Genomic DNA, 22,330 nt, shown 5'->3' on the forward strand with positions numbered 1-22,330 from the left:
CCTTTTGCTTCTGTTTCCACCAAGTATGCTGCCTTTTGAAATGGTTCAAGTCTAAAAAATGTCCAGGCATGTTTTTGGCATCTAGCTCAAGGTTAGAAGAGGTCCTCCAAGGGTATCTCCATCTTTTTGAAAGGATGCTAGTAGTGGCAGCTTCCCTCAATGAGATTATTGATATTATAGAAGAAAGAATGTCCACCGGCAATCTACCAGTCATATCGGCCACCGGGGCAGTGCCAATCTATGTGCACCCAAAATAACATTAACAAAATTAACTCTTGTGCATGCCAAGATTCCAAAGTAAAAGTAAGCCTTTGTTGGTAATAGAGATAAAACAATTTAGGGTGTTTATTTAATATAGTATGAATACATAGAAATATATCTAAAACTTAAACTTACACCAAGCAATGTCTAGGGCTGAGATTGGGGCCACTTAAGTCTGGAAATTTGGTTTGTTGGCAACCGTTCCTCCATTATCTTGTCAATCTGATAATAAAGAGCAATGAAGCTCTCGATTAGTTGGCATTGCTATAATATGAATCAATTAGGTTCTAAGAAGACAATAATAAAAATCATAATGAGACAAACAACAACAAAGATAATAACAGGATAATAACGTTCCAAGGGTCTTATGATGACTTGGGTAGATCAATGAATATCCTGACTATAAGTAGATGAAGGTTTGTAAAGAAAGAAGACATTCTTTGGCTACAAGAGAGAACAAAACCAGTGTCAGATACATGTGATTTTAAAAATGAAAATAATATTAAATATATGCCTACTTTTTTTTTTTACTAGTTGGGATGGCACACGCAATGCACGTGCTTGGTTCCCTGTGTTATGTATCACTATAATTGTTAAGATTATAATTTTAATATCATACATATATTATATTATAGAATGGATTTAATATCTAGATTATTGAACAAGTATATATTGATTTTTCTTAACAAATAAAGTAAAAAACTATAATATTAAGTAAATATGATATACCAAAAGAAAACGGAAGAGATTTAATTTAGATAGCACACATGTTGTCAATTCAAACCAAATTGTAACAACCTATAGGTACATACAATTGTAATTCCATCAAATGTTTCTTCATTATAATGCATAATGAACCTTGAAAAGCAATGAAGTTTAGTGTAAACCATGTTGCCATGAATAGCAAAACTTAAAAGGCATACATGCATGAATTATCACCTCAATAGCATATCTATTTTTATATTTCCCTTTCAACGGTCCTAATAACCTGTACATAAACACTACCAAAGCAGTCTTAAAAGACATCAATTCCGTAGCTCCATACCTGATGTATCTCTTTTTGGTTTGACATGTTGGATTATATTTGTGACAACCACTAAAGGAGTAAGCATTGCCTCTTAATGCTTTTATTACCAATTAAGGACTTCATTTTCTTTTTAGGGGGGCATGAATGACGATTTCATAGACCATGTTCTTCTCTCGAAACCACCACCAACCTGCATGTGCAACAACTCTGGTGAAGACCCACGGGTGTACTCCCTTATAGCTTGTGAACCAAACGCCATGCCAGTAGTATTAAATATCTGTTAACCAAACCGAAACAATAAATCAATTTGCTAAAATAGTCACGGTTCTTGGGAAAAAAAAAAAAAGAGAGGATATTTCCATCAATCTGTCTGTATTTGTTTTCTTTTTTTCTCCCTAGCCTAAAGAGGCATGCCCTTATCTTAAATTCCAAAAAGCTCTGCTATCAAATATTGAAACTATCATCATTCATAATAATGAAACAATTATCAATTAGACATATACATTAGTTTTCAATCTACTAAAATAAAATTAAAAATAAATAAATAAATAAACCTCCATTTCCTTGAAACAGTAAAAAAAAAATCATTCGGGGAACTTGCAAAAGAAGCAACATGTCCATTTAAAGCAGATGTATTTGGTGCCTTGTTCATCCACAGTATACAATTGTTCTCTTTTTGTGCAAAGTTAGTAACTTGGTAGTAAAAATCAAGGGGCAAAAGAAAAATGAGCAATAATACGTAATTCAATAAACCAAATGCAATAAATGCAAAAATACGCAGATATTCAACAATATAGTTAGGACTTACATCTTTAGAAGGAATCATGACATTTTCATCAAATCGGAGTAGAATTGATGATAAATATTAGGATAGAAAAAGAGAAATAAAAATGAAGTTTACTATCATATGATTGACTGCCAAAAATAGAGAAACAAATTAAAACCCAACCCTTTAGTACAGCAGACAATGAATTTCTACATTTAAAATGTAAGCGAAATTCTTTTATATAGTGACCTCTTGGTGTGCTGTACGTTTGAACTTCTCTATTTGCTTAGTTAAGCGAATCTTCTTCTGCACATACCTAAAAAGAAAAGAGAGTACATAATCAACAAAACAGAAGTTAAAAACACAGCTTTAAGCAAGTTACTGACTCTGGATAGGAAATCGCTCATACAATCAAACGCAGAAATCTTGAATACTTAGTTTTCCTTTCCTGGGAAGTCAATTCCCTCGATGTGAATTATGAATTATGATAACAGCGAATTCAATCATTATCAATCAAACAAATTTGTTTCCGGAACTGGGTTATTGAAAATTATCTTGTGGGTTGATTTGTTCTCAGCCAAAAAACAGTCAGCCTTCAATGTTCTAACTGATTAGAACCACATAATTAATTAATTAAATTAAATTAAAGAAACAAACTGGGTCAGAAGCTAGGGGAGCACAATATTACCAGCACCAAGCTGGAAATCATTTTGTAATTGCAATGAGGTAACCTTCTCAGGAATAAGAATATTCAGTAGCTAAGAGATCATTACCTTTCAACACTAAAATTACTCCATAATGGCCGCAAAGAGCCAAAGGGTCTCTTTTGATTATCCATAAAACTCTGTTAATAATAGTCTCCACAAATACTAAATCAAATCCTAAATTAAATGTCTAATGAAACAAAAGAAACAAGCAAAACGGATAATCCAAGTCATTAGCAAAAAAGTGGAGCTGTGTTTTTGTTTGGGGGGGTGGGGCAGAGTTACAAAATTTCTCTGAAACATATACGCAGTGAAGTTCAATCATTCTGCTCCACCCTATGGGTAATTGAATGCTTACAGCTGGTAATTACAAGTCGTTACAAATTTACAGCAATAAACAGTCCTGAACAGTATCTTAATAGCATACAACACGCATATAGATAATGAAATTGGCGCAGTGAAATATAACAAGCATATAGATAACAGAACCACATAACAGGAATAGTGATTGTCAATCAGAACTCTTCTGTTTCCTTCACACAAGATTGGCAATAATTTTACAAATATCCTAAAAAGTATTAACAAAACTTACATTGAAACTGGAGTTGGCTAAACAAGAACTTTATCAAGCTACAACAGTATCGGCAAAAGAAAAAGGAAAAAAAAAATGATCATTATTAATCGAGTGTGCCAAAGAACCAATTGCCAGTCCTAAGGACCCTCATTACAGATATTTAGAAGTCACGCAGTAAAAGAAAAGATTAAAACTAATTTATATTTCTTATCAAAAAAAAAAAAAAAAACTAATTTATATTTGTAAAAATAATGTGCCTCATATAAAACCTATTGAGAATAACCTTTCAGGCTTAGAGAATTCCTATATGAAGGAGAACCCACGTGATTAAATGCTTAATGATCATAACATGTAAATTCCAATCAAATGCCACTTTCCAGGCTTCTTCCCTCTAGCTACATATGCATGCCAGATTTTGTTGAAGATACAAAATTGAAAGAAGAAAAAAATCAATTATTCTAGCACGTCATATATTATTTGGACACCAATTTTTCGGTAATATTACTAATGCCAAATGCTCAAACATTTGAATTAGTAATTACTTAGAAAATGAAATAGCAGCACATAGAATCTCAGTGCAATGACGTAAAAAATACTTGAAGAAAGCAAATCACAACTGTAAATACCTTCCCTCTAAAGCGAAACCATGGGCATGCCAATACCAGGAGGAGGTAATTTTTGTCTGCATCTTCAGAGTGTTATGCATCGGACTGAGGGAGCTGGGTGTACGGTTCGGACAAGGGTACCTTAATACCAGGGCTCAAGGTACCTTTCTAGGGCTGCCACGTGGTTCTCCTAGGGGAACAGAATCGGATGTGGACACCAGCTGCATAAGGCTATTAGAGTCATTACGTTTATTTGTATGGGTCTTATTGTAATTTCCTGTATTACCTTTAATTTCCTAAGACAGTTTCAGGGTGTTCTGGAACGTGCTAAGTGGGTTGTAGAGAGCTAACTTAGTGGGTCAGTGGGTCAGTTAATCTTAATGGGTCAGTTGGGTCAGTTAATCTTAGTGGGTCAGTTATTATGTAGTGGGTTCGGCCATTACTCGCAGTTCCCGATTGCATTGTTGTGCTACATGATTTAAACTAGAGAAGTGGAAATGAATGATATCTTTTGGGAGGTTAATCATACTACCGTGTGTTTATGAGTTAAACCTGGAAGTGCTAAAACCTCTGAGCCGAGTGCTTAAGTGTGAAGGACTAGCCCCTCGAAATGCTAATTTTACTTAAATAATAACAAGGCACGTAACAAGTGGTATCAGAGCCGCGTTCCTGCGACCATGACTGAAGGTACTCGTACATCTCAACTGGCGGAGGCTCTCACTAAGCTGAGAGAGGAGTGCAGAGCTGAGAGTCAGAAGTTAACCCAACTTTCTGATTCCTTCAGCACACAAAGTCAAAAGTTAACCCAACTTTCTGATTCTGTCAACATACAACAGGAGACTATCAACAAACTTCAAGCAGACAACAAGGCATTTCAAAGTCGAACGGAGGAGAATTTGCATGTGATTATGGAAGCATTGGCAATCAAAGCACCCGAACAGAATCATGGAGGGGTGATGGTACAGGGAGAAACAAGTGGGTAAAAGAGCCCCAACATACCTCCAATCACGGGAGAAGAAGGAATCATATCGGGATCAAGTGGTTCTTTTATTCCATCAGCCCCTGAGGGAGCAGAAATCAATCCCAAATCGGTCAACTTGGATTTCCCCAAGTTTGACAGAAACGACCCAAGTAATTGGGTTCTTAGTAATTACTTAGAAAATGAAATAGCAGTACATAGAATCTCAGTGCAATGACGTAAAAAATACTTGAAGAAAGCAAATCACAACTGTAAATACCTTCCCTCTAAAGCGAAACCATGGGCATGCCAATACCAGGAGGAGGTAATTTTGTCTGCATCTTCAGAGTGTTATTATAAAGACAAGAATATTTGTGTTTTAACTTGATGATATTTCATTGACGTTTATACATATTTATACATAGTTTACAAAAGACCGTTACAGTAGCAATCCCATAAAATTAGCTATGACTTAATTACAAAATATTTGAAATGATTATAGCTTGTTGCTAGCTTTCCTTTCTAGTGTAGCTTGATCTTCGGAGGTTTCCTTGTAATTTTGAATTGGTGTTGCGCGTGTCCTTTCCAGAAGATACTTGCCATGTTGAGCAGCAGGCTTGCTGTCATGGGCTGGTGCCGTGGCTGTGTGAGGAGTAGACAACGTGTGGAGAATGAGTGATAGCAGCTAATGTCTTAATATGCCCCCTCAATTGAAGCGGAATTTCCATGATGCTGAGATTGGCACGTAAGAGATTAAAACGATTGGACACAAGTGGTTTGGTGAAAATGTCAACCTTTTGGTCCTTGGTGGAAATGAAATGAACTACTAGATTTTTGGAGGCCACCTTATCACGGACAAAATGGAAGTCAATTTCGATATGTTTTGTACGTGCATGAAAGATGGGATTAGCCGTGAGATATGTAGCACCAAGATTATCACACCATAGAGTGGGTGGGGAGGCTAGAAAGACGCCAAGTTCCTTGAGGAGAGATTGAATCCATTGAAGTTCAGCAGTGGCATTTGCAAGGGAACGGTATTCGGCTTCGGTGCTTGATCGAGAAACAGTGGCTTGTTTCCGTGAGCTCCAAGAGATGAGGTTGGAGCCAAGAAAAATACAATATCCTCCGGTAGAACGGCGGTCATCGGGGCAACCGGCCCAATCGGCATCTGAGTATGCATGGAGCTGTGAGGCAGACTTGTGGTGAAGAAAAAGGCCATGAAATAAGGTATGCTTCAAGTACCTCAAGATACGTTTGACAGCAGCCCAGTGATGGACAGCTGGGCTGATACGTTCATAAAGTTAGGGCTGATGTGGCACTGTAGCTGCATTAACCCTAGCCGCCTCTAGCATAATAAGAAGCCTCTAGCTAAATAAGGAGTAGAATACTTCTCCATATTTTCTTTCCCTAAGTGTCTTAGCTAAATAAGGAATATATTTTCCATTCTTAATTTATTTTCCTGCAGTGTGTTATGACGGCTAGACCTAATGGTTAAGTCTTATGACCTAGCCGTCATCTATTTAAGTGTAACCCTACTCAATGAATAAACAGGCTGAATTATAATCAAACATAGACCTTATTGGTTGTTTTGGAGATCAAGGCTCTCTCGAAGTAGCCATTGGAGATCACGACTCTCTCGAAGTAGCTTGCAATCAAATAATAAAAAGGAACAAAAGAAAAGATATGGGCTACTTCGAGAGAGCCGTGATCTCCAATGGCTACTTCGAGAGAGCCTTGATCTCCAAAACAACCAATAAGGTCTATGTTTGATTATAATTCAGCATGTTTATTCATTGAGTAGGGTTACACTTAAATAGATGACGGCTAGGTCATAAGACTTAACCATTAGGTCTAGCCGTCATAACACACTGCAGGAAAATAAATTAAGAATGGAAAATATATTCCTTATTTAGCTAAGACACTTAGGGAAAGAAAATATGGAGAAGTATTCTACTCCTTATTTAGCTAGAGGCGGCTAGGGTTAATGCAGCTACAGTGCCACATCAGCCCTAACTTTATGAACGTATCATCCCTCTCCCCTAACATCTTCCTTGTCCCCAAGGAAGAATTCTGGTTTTGCAAAAATCAGCCCCTGGTCTTCCTTCTTCTCATTCTGTTTCAGTTCTGTTTTTGTAAAAATTATTCCATGCTCTTCCAACCCGTGCTTCCTCTCTTCTTCTTTCTTCTTCACATTCTGCTGCAGCACCCCCATGATATTTTCAGCCCCTTCTGGACTAGCTGCTACAAGAATTCCAGCAACTCCTACCTTGACAACACGACCATCCGGGCTTGAAATATCCCCAGAAAATTCAGGCGACATCGTGACGTCCTCGGTAGGCTTGATATTGATTATATGGGGCATAAAATTCGTACCAACAGAACCTGCGTTGGACTCTCCTGTTATGGGCAAGGATTGGCTTGTCGGAGAGGTGCGTGGTGGAGAAAAGCTTTCCATTCTTTTCCTGATCTCCTCCATCCGTTTGCTGGCTTCTTCTTTGTACGCGAGGAATTCTTCTCCTTCTCCTGCCCGTAACCGCCTACGCCCGTTCTCCACTGCGTCACGTCGGTCTCTGGCGGACAGCATCTCAAATACCTCGGTCATTCGGGCTGTCAAGGCCTGCACCGCTTGCTCCAAGCTGCCCATGCGTCCTTCCATAACTTGCTGTTCGTGTTGCTGGGTGAATGAACGCATGGCTGGTCTTGCTTCCACCGCAAAATCCAAGTAGGCCTTGTTCTTGTTGCGGGAACGACCTATGGTGATTAACTGGAATTTTTTCTCAAAAAAAAAAAAAAAAAAAATTCTGGTTTCTAGTGAGGGAAACCGGGCCTCAAGGTTTATCAATGCGGTTAACGAGAGGAACCCCGGCTCTGATACCACTTGATGCAATCAAATAATAAAAAGGAACAAAAGAAAAGATATGGGCTACTTCGAGAGAGCCGTGATCTCCAATGGCTACTTCGAGAGAGCCTTGATCTCCAAAACAACCAATAAGGTCTATGTTTGATTATAATTCAGCATGTTTATTCATTAAGTAGGGTTACACTTAAATAGATGACGGCTAGGTCATAAGACTTAACCATTAGGTCTAGCCGTCATAACACACTGCAGGAAAATAAATTAAGAATGGAAAATATATTCCTTATTTAGCTAAGACACTTAGGGAAAGAAAATATGGAGAAGTATTCTACTCCTTATTTAGCTAGAGGCTTCTTATTATGCTAGAGGCGGCTAGGGTTAATGCAGCTACAGTGCCACATCAGCCCTAACTTTATGAACGTATCATCCCTGCGTTGGAGGAATTGGCATACTTTATTGACTGCAAAGGAGATATCCGGTCAAGTGAGGGAGAGGTATTGGAGAGAGCCAACTATGCTTCTGTACAGTGACGGATCATCAAAGGCTTCACCATCAAATTTTGACAAGGTCTTCGAGGAAGACATGGGAGAGGTTACTGGCTTTGCAGAGAGCATGTTGGATTTTTGGAGGATATCCAAAATATACTTTCTTTGAGAGAGAAAAATGTCCTTGCTGTCATGAAGGACTTCCACGCCCAAGAAGTAGTGAAGATTGCCAAGATCCTTGATGGGAAAATCACACTGTAGCTTAGAGATGAGCCTGTCAGTAAGGTGGGAGCTGGGGCTAGTGATTATGATGTCGTCCACATAAATAAGTATGAATATTTTGGTAGGACCTGCATCAAAAATAAACAAGGAGGTGTCTGCCCGGGAGCCAGTGAATCCAAGTTCAAGTAGGCGAGTGCTGAGGCAGGAGAACCATGCCCGAGGTGCTTGCTTCAAGCCATAAAGGGACTTTTTGAGGTGGCACACATGATTGGGAAAGGCTGGATGAACAAAACCAGGAGGCTAGAGCATGTAGACATTTTCCTGCAAAAATCCATGTAGAAAGGGATTTGTAACATCTAATTGTTTAATGCACCAGTTAGAGGAGACTGCAAGGGAGAGAACAGTCCGGATGGTTGTTGGTTTAACCACTGGACTAAATGTATCACCATAGTCAAGGCCGGGGAGCTGATGAAACCCTTTGGCCACTAAGCGGGCTTTGTAGCGATCAATGGTCCCATCCGGTTTTCTCTTGATTTTATACACCCATTTGCATCCAACAAGGTTCATCTGAGGTTGGCGGGGAACAAGTGTCCATGTTCCATTTTGCAGGAGAGCATTAAACTCTAGCTGCTCTCCATTCGGCAGACTGATTTGCTATTGTGAAGGATGTAGGCTCCTCAGTAGGTGATAGCTTCAGAGTGAGGTGGGCTTTTGGTGGAGGGTAGGGAATGGTGCCATCTGTGAAGGTACGGGGTCTGTGAATTTGACTCTTGGAACGAGTTTGCATGGGGTGAGGGACATGTGGAATAATGGTTGAGCTGGGTAGGGGACACGGGTCAATGGGTGGTTCAATCGGATTGGTTGCATGGGAAGGAGTCGGTGGGGAAATAGAAGGTAGAGTAGTAGGTTGGTGGGGAAAGGTTGGAGGTGTGTTACAGGGTGGGGAGTTGGGCGGGACAGGTGGAGGTGAGGAAAGTGAGAGAGTAGAAGGGAGAGACACAGGCTTACATAATGAACGAGGTGTAGGAGCCGGGAGATGCTAAAAAGGGAAGGACGTTTCATCAAAAATGACATTGCGGGATATATAGATTCGACTCGAGGGAATGTGCAGACAACGATAGCCTTTGTGGTGGAGGCTATAGCCTATGAAGACACGGAGTTGGGAACGAAATTCAAGTTTGTGACAGTTGTAGGGTCTGAGGTGAGGCCAGCAGGCACACCCAAACACCTTCAGAACATTGTAATCAGGAATTTTGTGGAAGAGGAGTTCAAATGGAGACTTGTTGTGAGTGACAGGGGAGGGAAGACGATTAATTAGAAAAGTTGCAGTGAGGAAAGCTTCATCCCAGTATTTGAAAGGCATGGAGGCAGAGGCAAGCAAGGAGAGGCCGATTTCGACAATGTGTCGATGCTTGCGTTCAACGGAACCTTGTTGTTGGTGAGTATGAGGGTAGGAGATGCGATGGGAGATCCCTTATCGGGAGAGAATAGGATTGAGAGATTTGAATTCATCCCCCCAGTCTGATTGGATTGATTGTTTTATGAGTCACTTATATTTTTTTATATATTAAATATATGTAGATTAAAGTTTTAACACAAATTCAAAACAAAAATTTGTATATTAAAGTTTAGTAAAATAGAATTCAGGTCAAACCAAGTCGATCCGTTTAGACACGATTAATGAATTGGTTAATTTTGGATCAACTCGCTTAATCCACAAGTGACTCGCATAAATCTATATATATATATATATATATTAAAAATTTAAAACACTCAAGTCTAAGACTAAAAAAAAAGTTCCTAATTATAAAGATATTAACTTTGGTAGTGTAATTCATTTTCATGCTTAAGAGCACTAGCAGCAGATTCCAAACTATTTTTCCCTATACAAAAACACCCCACAACAGCTTCCCTTTATCTTTCTCTATATCATTAAAATAACATTTTTGACCTTTTACCTTTTTTTTTTTACTTTATTCCGAAAGCTTCTGCATCTTTTTACCTCTTCTTCTTTGAAGCCATTTATGCCATTTCTTTTCTTTTTCTTCCGGCCAGTTCTCTCATCTCTGTCTTCTTCTCCCTCTCGTCTGTCTCTCTTTTTTTTTTCTTTTTTTTTTTTCCATAAAATCTCTTCTTCTTCTTCTTCTTCTTCTTCTTCTTCTCTCTCTCTCTCTCTCTCTCTCTCTCTCTCTCTCTCTCTCTCCATCTTCTTTCTCGCTCTTGTCTGCATCTTCTTTTTTACTCAATCCCTCTCCTGTTCTTTGTTTCTTCGTTTTTTCTTTTGTTCACTCATCTGTTGTTGATTGAGAATGAGAGAAGACAGAGAACAAGAGAGAGACAGAGGGGTGAAGGGAGAAGCGTCGTTGTCCATCTCTGTCCATCTCCGCAGACGGCATCAGAAGCTTCAAGGAGGAGGAAGGGGATTTTGTGGGAGTTGAGGTGGGTGGGAGCCGCAAGACCCGCAAGGAGAGGTTGAAGAAGACTGAATGAGAGAGGAGAGAGAGAGCTGTTTTTTTTTAGGTTGAGGATGCGTAGAGAGAGGAGAGAGACAAACGTTTTCTTTTATTAAAATAAGCTGTTGGGAAGCTACAGTGCTTCCCAATACATTGGGAAGCACTGTAGCTTTCCAAGGGTGACCCTCTAAAATAGGGTAACTACTGTAGCTTGATTTTTTGTGATTTTTTTTCAAATTTTCCTTATTTTAGGGAACAAAACTACTTATAAGGGATCTGCTACTAGTGCTCTAATAACTGATAATTATTGTAAAGAAATAGCCTCTCATTCTCTCAAAAAATTATTTATGTGCTTGACGGCCTGTGCCAAAATTTGCATATGTTGCCATGTTTGATATCTGCTCATGTAACTCTTGTAATTAGTATTGATAGAGTTTTGGCATGTAGCTGAATTTGTAAATTATTTGAACACTTGATGCATGTGTGACAAGCCTGACACCCAACCTTACTTAGCTAACCTAAATAAATGGATCAGCTGAGATTCACATGAGAAATTATAACTTTCAGCATGGTCGCATAAAAATAATTTTTATTATTTTTAGATATTGCACTCAAAATGTTTTATTATAAATCAAGTGAGCTGAGCTGGTGGGGATATATAATCAAGGTAATTATATCTATTGAGCAATGCAATATTAATCTGTATTATTGTGAAGAAGAAATGAATTTGAAGTGGAGGTTACCTGTATTTAGATTGTGAAGAAATGAATGAGCCCAACTTCCTTTCATCATTCTTATAGTCCAGAATCCAGATATAACTAAGCTGCATGCTTCAACAACTAGGGTTTCTTGTTTTTACTTGCATAAATCTCCTATGGTGTTCTAAAATCTCTACAAAACAGTAACAATAGAATCATCCTTATCATTATTCAGAAATAAATCATCATGTAAACTGCACAATAAATATTCATCGTTTTCTTCCATGAAAATTTTCACAGGAAGAACATATTTCCCCCCACGAAAATAATAACAAGAAAGATCACTCGAGTACTAAATTAACTGTAGATGGCACCTCCGGACCCAGAATTTTGAGAATTCGCTCTCGCTCGATTTTAGTTTTGGATATCTCCATAACACAGCATTCACCGTCGCCTAAATAAGGTGTTATTTCTAGAACAATTCTCATCTTCTCAAGCAGAATAGCATTTTTTAGCAGAAGTACGGCAAGGTCAAATTCAATTGGACAAGCATAAAAACCACGTAGCTCCACTTTCTTGAGACGCTGATGTTGACAATATTCTTTAAGAGGTATCTTTTTGTGCTCTCTGTAATCTGCTCCTTCTATTATCTTTTGGCGCTTTATCCGTTCTTCCTCACTGCAGGGAAGATGGAGCTAAAAACAAGAAAGAACAAAACAAAAATTGTTGATTTTTAAGCAAGGTATTAATTATTTTGAATAACATGTCACAATCAGAAGGATATTTCCAAGATAGTCAAAACATGAGTACATGTTGTCGCATATATATAACAATATGAGAGAATTAATCACAAAAAAAAAAAAAAAAAACAAAAACAAAAAAACAAAAAAGGCGTCCACAAATCATTTTTTTTTGATAAGTAATAGCAATTTATTAAAAAGCGCAGAGGGGCGCAACCCTTATACACGGGAGGTATACAAGAAAGCCCCTAACAGGGTCGAACAGAAAATAAATTTAAGAAATCTACATAAGTAAATACACTCAAACTATGGTGTGGCACTATCCAAAAATATAAAGTATCGATCAGCCGCTTCCGAAGCTCCACCATAGATGTCTCTACATCTTCAAACAGACGAGCATTCCGCTCCCTCCAAATACACCAAAGCAAGCACAAAGGAGCTAAACGCCAAGCCTCTGTAGCTTGACCACTCCCCATTGCCGCTCCCCAACTCTTTAACAATTCCAACACCGTTCGAGGCATAACCCACTCAACCCCAAATAAAATAAGAACGTAGCTCCAAAGAGCCTGGGCGACCTCGCAATGAAGTAACAAGTGATCTATAGACTCCCCACTCTTCTTGCATAAACAACACCACTCTATTACTATTACATTCCTCTTACGCAAGTTATCGTGCGTCAATATTTTGCCCAAAGCCGCTGACCAAACGAAGAAAGCCACCCTTGTTGGAGCCTTAACACGCCAAATATTCTTCCAAGGAAAATAATGGCCATCTTCCTTAATGAGCTCATCGTAGAAGGATCTCACCTCAAATAAACCTTTTTTGGAGGGATTCCACACTAATCTGTCACTCTCTCCTTGACGAGTCGAAGTGGAATATAATCGATCGAAGAAAGAAAGGACCATGTCCATCTCCCAATCCTGGATTTGTCTCGTAAAAAGAACATTCCACTGAATTACACCATTATGAACCACCAAATTATCCGCCACCAACGGGTCTTTGTTCCTTACTATAGAAAAAAGAGCTGGAAAGCATTGCTTCAAGGAACCATCCCCACACCACCAATCTTTCCAAAAGCTAATATTTGATCCACTCCCCACTTCAAAACGAACGAAGTTGCAGAATTTCTCCCACCCCCTCCTTATATGTTTCCATACACCCACTCCGAAAGAACCCGAAACCTCTTTCGAGCACCACCCACCCTCTAGACTCTGGAATTTGGCATCAATCACCAACCGCCATAAAGCCTCTCTCTCCCTACCATATCTCCACAACCATTTACCCAGGAGCGCTCGATTGAACTGGATGAGATTGTGAACTCCTAACCCACCTGCATACAAAGGCGTACAGATCTTGTTCCAATTCACTAAATGAAATTTTTTCTCGCCACCAAAGGCATCCACAAATCATTACAATCAGAAGCATCAAGCTGCAAACCTAAAAAGAAAATAGTCAAATATATCATGTTTTTGAATTCAAGACAAAAAATTGTACATTAAAACCAAGTGAGACCGATTTCCAAAGACTAATAATCACTAATGGCATAGAGCATAAACCACTCACATAATATCTTTTCAACTCTTAGATAACAATAACATCACTAACAACTCTTTCCGCTCACTTGTCAAAATCTCTTGCCTAGAAGAAACTAGTGAATGTGAATATATAAAGTATAGAAACCATCCTATATAGACTTTCACTCCAAATTCTTGTTAATATCATACAAAACAATAGGTGGATAACTACGTTCTGAAAAAATTTACTCAAAGCAAGTAGTAAACCAGGTTCTTTTTTAACCTAAATTTTGTCAAACAATAGTTAAATTACTGGCAATCATTTCCACTCTCCAATCCCGAATCTTTCCAAAAAATTGAATGCAAAATGCATTTGAAATTATAACATAAAAATATCTCGGTGACAAATCCTTCCTGGCGTCGTAGAAACAATAGGTGATATTTGTGTTTAAAAAGAAAATCTTTCAAACAATGGTGTAAAGAAAAGTGTAATAAATATCTCTGCCATGTTACCTATAAAAGGAATACTTCCATTAATCAGGTCACAAAACACCCAATATTTATCCAAGTCTAGAGACTCCTCCAACTAATATTTTGTTTGAAAACATAAAATGGAGCTATGGCTTAAAAAAAGGGTAAACAATCATACAAATCTTAGTTTAATAACGTATCAAAAGCAAAAAAATAAAAATAAAGAGATTGTACAAAGTTCCAGGGAACAAAAGGCCCGTTGCAGGTCAACAATCAAATAAAAATGTGCTTGATATAGAAGATAACTTACATCCATCTCAAGTTCAACCAATGATGGAGCCGCCTCCAAAAAAGCAGAGGTCAGGTCCAGCAAGATTTTTCTAAATCTTACACCTAATAGCTTCAATTGCTTGAGTCTAGTAAATGTGGTTAAGGGCTTAGGTATTAAATCAACCTGAAATACAATGGAAAGAAATGATTAACTAAAGACATGATGTTAAAAAATGATGACAAAAAGTTCAACTAAAATTTTTGCTGTGGCAATACCTGGACAAATGGAGTGGACACTAATAAAGTTTCAACTAGAGGAAAGTCTTTTGCAAGTGTGCTAAGGACATATGTTATTTGAGTTCTAGGATCAGGCTGCAAAGTTCTACGATCAGACTGCAAAGTTCTACGATTAGACTGCAAAGTCACACATAGTCTAACAGGTTCTGCAATGTTCTTTAACAAGACCTGCCCAAACATCTTTGCGTCATACTCAATTGATGCAATACCTATGGCATCATGAATTTCAACTCTTTCTAAAGGCTCGCAACGAAATATCCTCAAGTGCCTCAGCCTGAGAAACCGACATCCACTAGATAATTTTAAACGAAATGGACAACGGCATTCGCTTATACTAAACCATTCTAAAGATGGGCAACTAGACAAAATGTTATCCACATCCTCTTGATTTAAACTTGTCTTTTTCAATGCGAGGGATGAAAGGGAGTTCAAGCCATTGTAATTTTCTGGAATACTCAGGCTGCAAAATTTTTTTTTTTGAAAAGTAATAATAGTCTTATTGAAAGCGTAAGGCGCCCCTTAGTACACTGGACGTATACAAAAGGAAACACCTAACTAGAAAGAGAAAAACGAACAAAAAAATCAGCATAGCTGACTGAAATAGGGTACAAAAAGGCCATCGACCAATTATACAAAGTAAGTAAAAAAGACTCTAACACCTCCTCCAGGGAACCCTCCAAGTTTTCAAAACACCTTCGATTCCTTTCTTTCCACACGCACCAAAAAATGCAAATAGGAACCATCTTCCAAATTGTAGCACTCAGAGGTCTCCCCGACTTCCACCAGCCTGCCAATAGGTCTATCACTCTTCTAGGCATTACCCAAGAAATGCCAAACCGAGAGAATATGTTATTCCACAGAGTTGACGCCACGTCGCAATGTAGAAGAATGTGATCCACAGATTCCCCGTCTCTCTTACATAAACAGCATCTGTCTACAATGATCAAATGCCTCTTCCTAAGATTATCCACAGTAAGGATCTTTCCTAGTGCAGCAGACCAAGTAAAAAAGGCTGCCCTTGGAGGTGCTTGAGTCCGCCACACACACTTCCAAGGGAACCAAGAATCACCAGAGCAAGTCAAAGATCTGAAAAAAGACTTGACCTTGAATAAACCTTTCTTGGAAGCCACCCACCAAAGTCTGTCTGCCCGATCTCTGTTCACTCTGGTTGCATGTAAGACCTGGAAAAAAGAAGCAAACACATCCACTTCCCAATCATGCGCCTCTCTGACAAAGCTCACGTTCCACTGAGTTGAACCGCCCAAAACTTCCACATTGTCTGCCACTGACGCATCCTTCACCCGAGCAATACCAAATAAATCAGGAAAGACTTCTTTCAAAACCGAGTCTCCGCACCACAAGTCATGCCAAAATCTAATTCTTTCCCCGTCCCCCATCTCAAATCTGGTAAAACCGGAGAATGTCTCCCACCCTTTCCTTATATTCTTCCACAACCCCACTCCAAAAGCCCCTACAAGCTCCCGGGAGCACCAACCACCCCACATGCTACCAAACTTGGAATCTATCACACCTCTCCACCAAGCATCTCTTTCCAACCCAAATCGCCATAACCATTTCCCTAACAAAGCTCGATTGAACATTACCAAATTTCTTATACCCAAACCTCCTTCTGAAATAGGAGTACAGACCTTCGCCCAATTCACCAAATGAAATTTAACCTCTTCACCCAACCCTCCCCATAGAAAGTCTCGATGCAATTTTTCGATCCGAGCCGCAACACTCCCCGGAATAGGGAATAAAGACATATAATAGGTAGGAAGATTGGAAAGGGTGCTCTTAATAAGAGTAACTCTACCACCCTTGGAAAGATATAACCTTTTCCAACTAGCCAACCGCTTTTCTATCTTCTCAATAACTCCGTCCCATATACGTGTAGACTTATAGGAAGCCCCCAAAGGAAGACTGAGATACTTTGCTGGTAAGGAAACAACCTCACACCCTAGGATGTCTGCTAATCTTTCCCCTTGTTCAACATTCCCCACTGGAATTAAATTGGATTTTGCCAAATTGACCTTCAAACCCGAGATTGCTTCAAACAAAAGAAAAAGACTCCGCAGATTCTGTAACTGAGATGTGCGAGCACTGCAGAAAATCAATGTGTCATCGGCAAACAAAAGATGTGAGATAGAAACATTACCCACTAAGAATCCTTCCAATAAACCCCCACTGACCGCCTGTGTAATCATACGGCTCAAAGCCTCCATAACAAATACAAACAGCAGGGGTGACAAGGGGTCCCCTTGCCTCAAGCCTCGAGAACTACTGAAAAAACCATTAGGAGAGTCATTGACTAGAACCGAAAACCGCGCAGAAGAAATGCATCGAGCTATCCATGAACACCATTTTCCCCCGAAGCCACATCGCCTCAACATATACAAAAGAAAATTCCAATTAACATGGTCATAAGCTTTCTCCAAGTCCATTTTACAAATGACACCTGGTTCCCCTGATCTTACACGGCTGTCAATGCATTCGTTGGCAATAAGGACTGGATCAAGAATCTGTCTCCCTTTGATGAATGCACTCTGGGATTTGGAGATAACCTTCTCCAAGACCCCTTTCAGTCGGTTTGCCAACACTTTGGCAATGATCTTGTAGATGCCTCCCACAAGACTGATAGGTCGGAAGTCTTTGAGAGAGTTAGCTCCAGGAATCTTTGGAATGAGAGAAATAAACGATGTATTCAGACTCTTCTCAAACGCACCTCTCTCATGAAAGTCAGAAAAAACCTCCATAATGTCTGGACTCAATACTTCCCAGCAAGCTTGGAAGAAAGCCATGGAAAAACCATCAGGACCTGGTGCCTTGTCTCCCTTCAATGCGAACACTACCTTCCTAACCTCCTCCTCCTCAAAAGGTCTTTCCAGCCAGCTAGCCTCTGATTCCAAGATAGTGTCAAAGGATAGATCATCCAACGAAGGCCTCCAACTGTACTTCTCAGAAAAGAGAGTATGATAATAGTGAACCGCGTGATCGCCTATCTCTGTCTGATTAGAAGAGAGTGAATCACCAATCATTAAAGAATCAATAGAATTGTATCTTCTGTTTGAGTTGGCTATAGAATGGAAATATTTAGTACATTTGTCCCCTTCCTTTAACCACGTTACCCTCGACTTTTGCCTCCAACTAATCTCTTCCAACAGAGAAACCCTCTCTAATTCGCTGACAATCTCTGACTTTTTTAGTTGCTCCTCCTCGCCCAAAGCCCTACTACCTTCAATAGAATCAAAGGCCTGAAGCTCTTCAAATAGCTTTCTCTTATTTCTCTCCACGTTACCAAAGACTTCTTCATTCCAAATCTTCAAATGTTGCTTCAGAGCCTTAAACTTGCAAGCTATAACGAAACTGGGAGTACCTTGAAACGAATAGGAATCCCACCACTGTTTCACCAAACCCACGAACCCATCCGCCTTAAGCCACATATTTTCGAATTTGAATGGCCTTTTTCTCCTAGTAGTGTCGCTGCAATCAAGAAGAATTGGAAAATGATCAGAATAAAGGCGGGGAAGTCTCTTCTGTGATCTCACAGAAAACCTAGATTCCCAATCAGGGGAAACAAGAAAACGGTCAATCCTTGACCAAGTGGGAGGGTCGCCAGAGAGCGACCAAGTGAAAGAGCCTCCAGCGAGAGGGAAGTCCATCAAGCCCTGATCATAGATAAAGTCACCAAAATCCCTCATGCCAGACACACTGCCTTCTCCAGAACGTTCACTAGAAAACCGAGTAATATTAAAATCCCCCCCTATACACCAAGGCAAGATCCACCAATTGAGCATCCCAGCTAGCTCATCCCAGAGCCTCCTCCTATCAATATAGTGATTCGGGCCATACACCCCCGCAAAAGCCCACTCAAATCCGTCTGCAATATTCCTAAAAGAAACTGCAAGCGTGAACTCCCCCAAGCATACATCGACCTTCTCCACCACCCTTTTATCCCACATGATCAAGATACCCCCTGAAGCCCCACAAGAGTCCAAGCTGCACCAATCCACATAATTACTTCCCCATATGCTACGCACAAAGTTTCTCGATGGACTATGAACTTTGGTCTCTTGAAAGCACAAGATATCCACCTTCCATTCTCTGAGCAAGTTGCTAATCCTTAGGCGTTTACGCCTATTGTTCAACCCCCTCACATTCCAAGATAGAATCTTGGGCTTCATGGCACAACAATGAGACCCCTAGCCCTCCTTTTCCCACGATTAGAGCCAGAGCTCTTAGTATCGTAATTTACAGAACTCACCAAATTCTTGACCTCCCTCTTGCCCTTTGAGCTTCCATCTCCATTGCGACGATCTCCTTCGATGCAAGTCAACAATGCCAACAATTGCAACTTGTGTCCCATATACGTCATCTTCACAATGGGATAAATATCATTCGCACGCTGAAGAACCCAGTCCGAATACCCCTCTCCCTCCACAACCGGAGAGTAAGCGTTGAGAGGGGACACCCTACTCGTACCCGCCTCTCCTCCCTTCTCACCCTCCTGGAATACCACCATTTCTGAATCCCCTTTGGAATTGCTGCTGGAACCCGAGACCTCCCCCATATTTTGTATCCATTTTTCCCCCAACGGTATCTGCCAAGGAGCTAACCCTGTCGATATCCTTGGCACCCATGCATCAACCGGCGACTGCACCTGCACCATGGACCCCTTTTCCAACTCTGAAACGTTTTCTGGTGCCTCAACTAGCAGCAGACTATCCGGAAGAGACCCCTGAAAATGCTCACACATTTCCGGCCTAGGACTTATTTCTGCACTCTCCAAAGCTTCCACAAGAGCTACTGTCTCGCCCTTGCTCCTTTCCAACCCCGAGCTGTTGGGAGACACGACCACCGGTGGAGAAACGGGTAGCTTGCCAACATGACCAAACAGCAGTTCCGGAACTGAATCCGAAGAGGATGCCTTCAGAGGGGGAAGGACTGAACTTTCCGATGCTTGGGGCTGAATACAGTCCCTATCAGCTTGTGATTGAGAGCCGTCACCTTTTGCCGGCGGTAGCGTCTCCGGCGTCGAAGAGGACGCGCCGGGATCCCCTGAAACCAAAGGGGCCTGGTTAGAGGACAGGCCCGCGCGTTCCTTGGCTTTGAAAACGAAGTTGGGCCTGTTGACCTGGTTTGCCATGGGAGCCTTCCCTTTCATTTTCCTGTTTTTGGGCCATGTTCCTCGTAAACCCATGGCATTCCTGACAGTGGGCCGAAACCCGGAAGCCATTGGCCCACTATCCACAACTCCACCCTCTATCTTGGCAAGATCCGCCAGACAAAGACCAATTTCTTGTTGCAGCCTCTGCAAAGTGGTCCTGATTTTGACTAGTTCAGGACTGACGCCAGAGTGGATTTTGCGTGTTGCAGGAGCCTCGGTAACAGGAGCTGTGCCAGTCTGCTTTACTAGGTAGTGTGCATCAGGGTTCAGAACCGTTGGGACTTTGGACCTTTGGATCGTTCTCTGAACGTCCGAATTCTCAAGGACCGATGGTCCATGCAAAGTTCTCTTCAATATCGCCTTGCCGGACGCCGGATCATTAACCAGAATTTGAGGGACGACAGTGGTTTTGGCCTCACCCACCGGGATGTTTTCCAACCTACAAGGCAACGGATCTATCTTCCCTGAGCACACGCCCGTATCTATCTCCACGTGTGGCCCTGTGTTCTTCAAAACTTCCGCAAAACTCCTCCTTCCCCTCATTGCCTGAGACTGAACCTCAGGCCGAACGTCCACTCTGCTTCCTCCGTATCTAAGAAACTCATTGGCACAGTGTAGAGCCGAGCCAAATAAGTCCCAACCCTCTCCGCCTCTTCCCTCTGGAATTAGCACCACTCCGCTTTTCCTACTTCCGGCATATTCCTCCACCAGCAGAAAGCTGCCGTGTCTGTTGAAGCATCTCTGAGCAATGACACGAGGAAGTCCATAGGAGGCTTGATTCCCAAAAACCCGAGAGTCTTCCACAGTCACTAGTTCCTCAAAAATGCGTACTAACCACCCAATCTCATCTCTCTCCAGAAAAATTGACCTTAACCTCCCTCTGCATTTTTCTCGGAATCGAACCCCAGTCTCTCCCCCAGCTACCACCAACTCAAAATCCTTTGACTCCACCGACCATCTTCTTGAACACGACATTATGATCTAGTTACAAACAATCATTTAGAGCCTGCTAATCTTTTGTTTAGGCTTGCTTGCTTGTCATTTACACACACCAGGTAAAGTGGATTAAACCGCCTGAATCATCAATAGTGTTTGTTTTGGACTTTTAGGAACATGGTATTTCAAGCAACCAGGGTATCCTGTTAACGTGAAAAAGAATAAAACTTAATAAATTAGATTTTGGAAGGCATAGGAGCTCAAATGAAGGAGACTATTTAACAGGCTGCAAAAATTCAAAGACAAATGTTTTATCTTTGGCCGTTTCCCTGCTAGAGCAAATAGCCAATATGGAAATTTATAGAGCTCATGATACAAGTCTGACAAATGATCGTCTAACAGGTTGATGTCAAGCTTTTGAACTTGCATATCAATTGCAAATTGAATCCATCGATCAACGTCGCAACCATGATCACTACCCAACGGATACTCAACCTTGAAGGAATCTACGTTTTTGCCGACATAGAGTTCTAGAATATGATTGGCCCATCTAACAAATCTTCCCTTTTGCTTCTGTTTCCACAGAGTAGGCTGCCTTTTGAAATGGTCCAAGTATAAAAAATGTCCAAGCATGTTTTTGGCATCTAGGTCAAGATTAGAAGAGGTCCTCCAAATGTATCTCCATCTTTTTGAAAGGATACTAGTAGTGGCAGCCTCCCTCAATGAGTTTAATGATATTATAGAAGAAAGAATATCCACCGGCAATCTACCAGTCAGATCGGCCTCTGGGTCATTGTCAATCTGTGTGCACACAAAATAACATAAACAAGATTCCAAAGTAAAGGTACGTCTTTGTTATTAATAAAGCCAAAAAAAAAAACAAACAATTTAGAGTGTTTAATATAATGTGGATTGCATAGAAATATATCAAAAACTTAAACTTACACCAAGCAACGTCTTGGCCTGAGATTCACATGAGAAATTATAACTTTCAGCATGCTCGCATAAAAATAATTTTTATTATTTTTAGATATTCCACTCAAAATGTTTTATTATAAATCAAGTGAGCTGAGCTGGTGGGGATATAATCAAGGTAATCATATCTATTGAGCAATGCAATATTAATCTTTATTATTGTGAAGAAGAAATGAATTTGAAGTGGAGGAGATTACCTGCATTTAGATTGTGAAGAAATGAATGAGCCCAACTTCCTTTCATCATTCTTATAGTCCAGAATCCAGATATAACTAAGCTGCATGCTTCAACAACTAGGGTTTCTTGTTTTTACTTGCATAAATCTCCTATGGTGTTCTAAAATCTCTACA

The 22,330-nt window shown here is 40.3% G+C and overlaps 3 protein-coding genes across 4 annotated transcripts in view; all 3 read right to left on the bottom strand.

Moving 5' to 3' along the window:
- Positions 1-11,809, bottom strand: part of LOC133868425 (F-box/FBD/LRR-repeat protein At1g51370-like) — a 69,047-nt gene extending 57,238 nt beyond the window's left edge. The window contains exon 1 of one of the 2 annotated variants that reach the window (XM_062305322.1): positions 11,656-11,809. In XM_062305322.1, the coding sequence (XP_062161306.1) occupies positions 11,656-11,741 (86 nt within the window). In that variant the 5' untranslated portion in view covers positions 11,742-11,809. The remainder of the gene's footprint in view (positions 1-11,655) is intronic. The other variant, XM_062305323.1, reaches the window with a different exon arrangement.
- A 39-nt stretch (positions 11,810-11,848) lies between these two features.
- LOC133869164 (uncharacterized) lies at positions 11,849-16,299 on the bottom strand. Its single transcript, XM_062306119.1, has 5 exons — positions 16,144-16,299; positions 15,822-16,083; positions 14,882-15,411; positions 14,646-14,789; positions 11,849-12,305 (listed from the first exon to the last, which is right to left on the bottom strand). The coding sequence occupies exons 1-5, from the start codon at positions 16,297-16,299 to the stop codon at positions 11,952-11,954; spliced, it is 1,446 nt and encodes a 481-aa protein (XP_062162103.1). The 3' UTR covers positions 11,849-11,951.
- A 4,876-nt stretch (positions 16,300-21,175) lies between these two features.
- On the bottom strand, positions 21,176-22,314 carry LOC133868434 (putative F-box/LRR-repeat protein At3g59230). Its single transcript, XM_062305336.1, has 2 exons — positions 22,178-22,314; positions 21,176-21,806 (listed from the first exon to the last, which is right to left on the bottom strand). The coding sequence occupies exons 1-2, from the start codon at positions 22,181-22,183 to the stop codon at positions 21,234-21,236; spliced, it is 579 nt and encodes a 192-aa protein (XP_062161320.1). The 5' UTR covers positions 22,184-22,314; the 3' UTR covers positions 21,176-21,233.
- Between the last annotated feature and the right edge of the window lie 16 nt (positions 22,315-22,330).

This window comes from Alnus glutinosa, chromosome 5 (assembly GCF_958979055.1).
Source record: "Alnus glutinosa chromosome 5, dhAlnGlut1.1, whole genome shotgun sequence".
In the NCBI taxonomy this organism is placed as follows: Eukaryota; Viridiplantae; Streptophyta; class Magnoliopsida; order Fagales; family Betulaceae; genus Alnus; species Alnus glutinosa.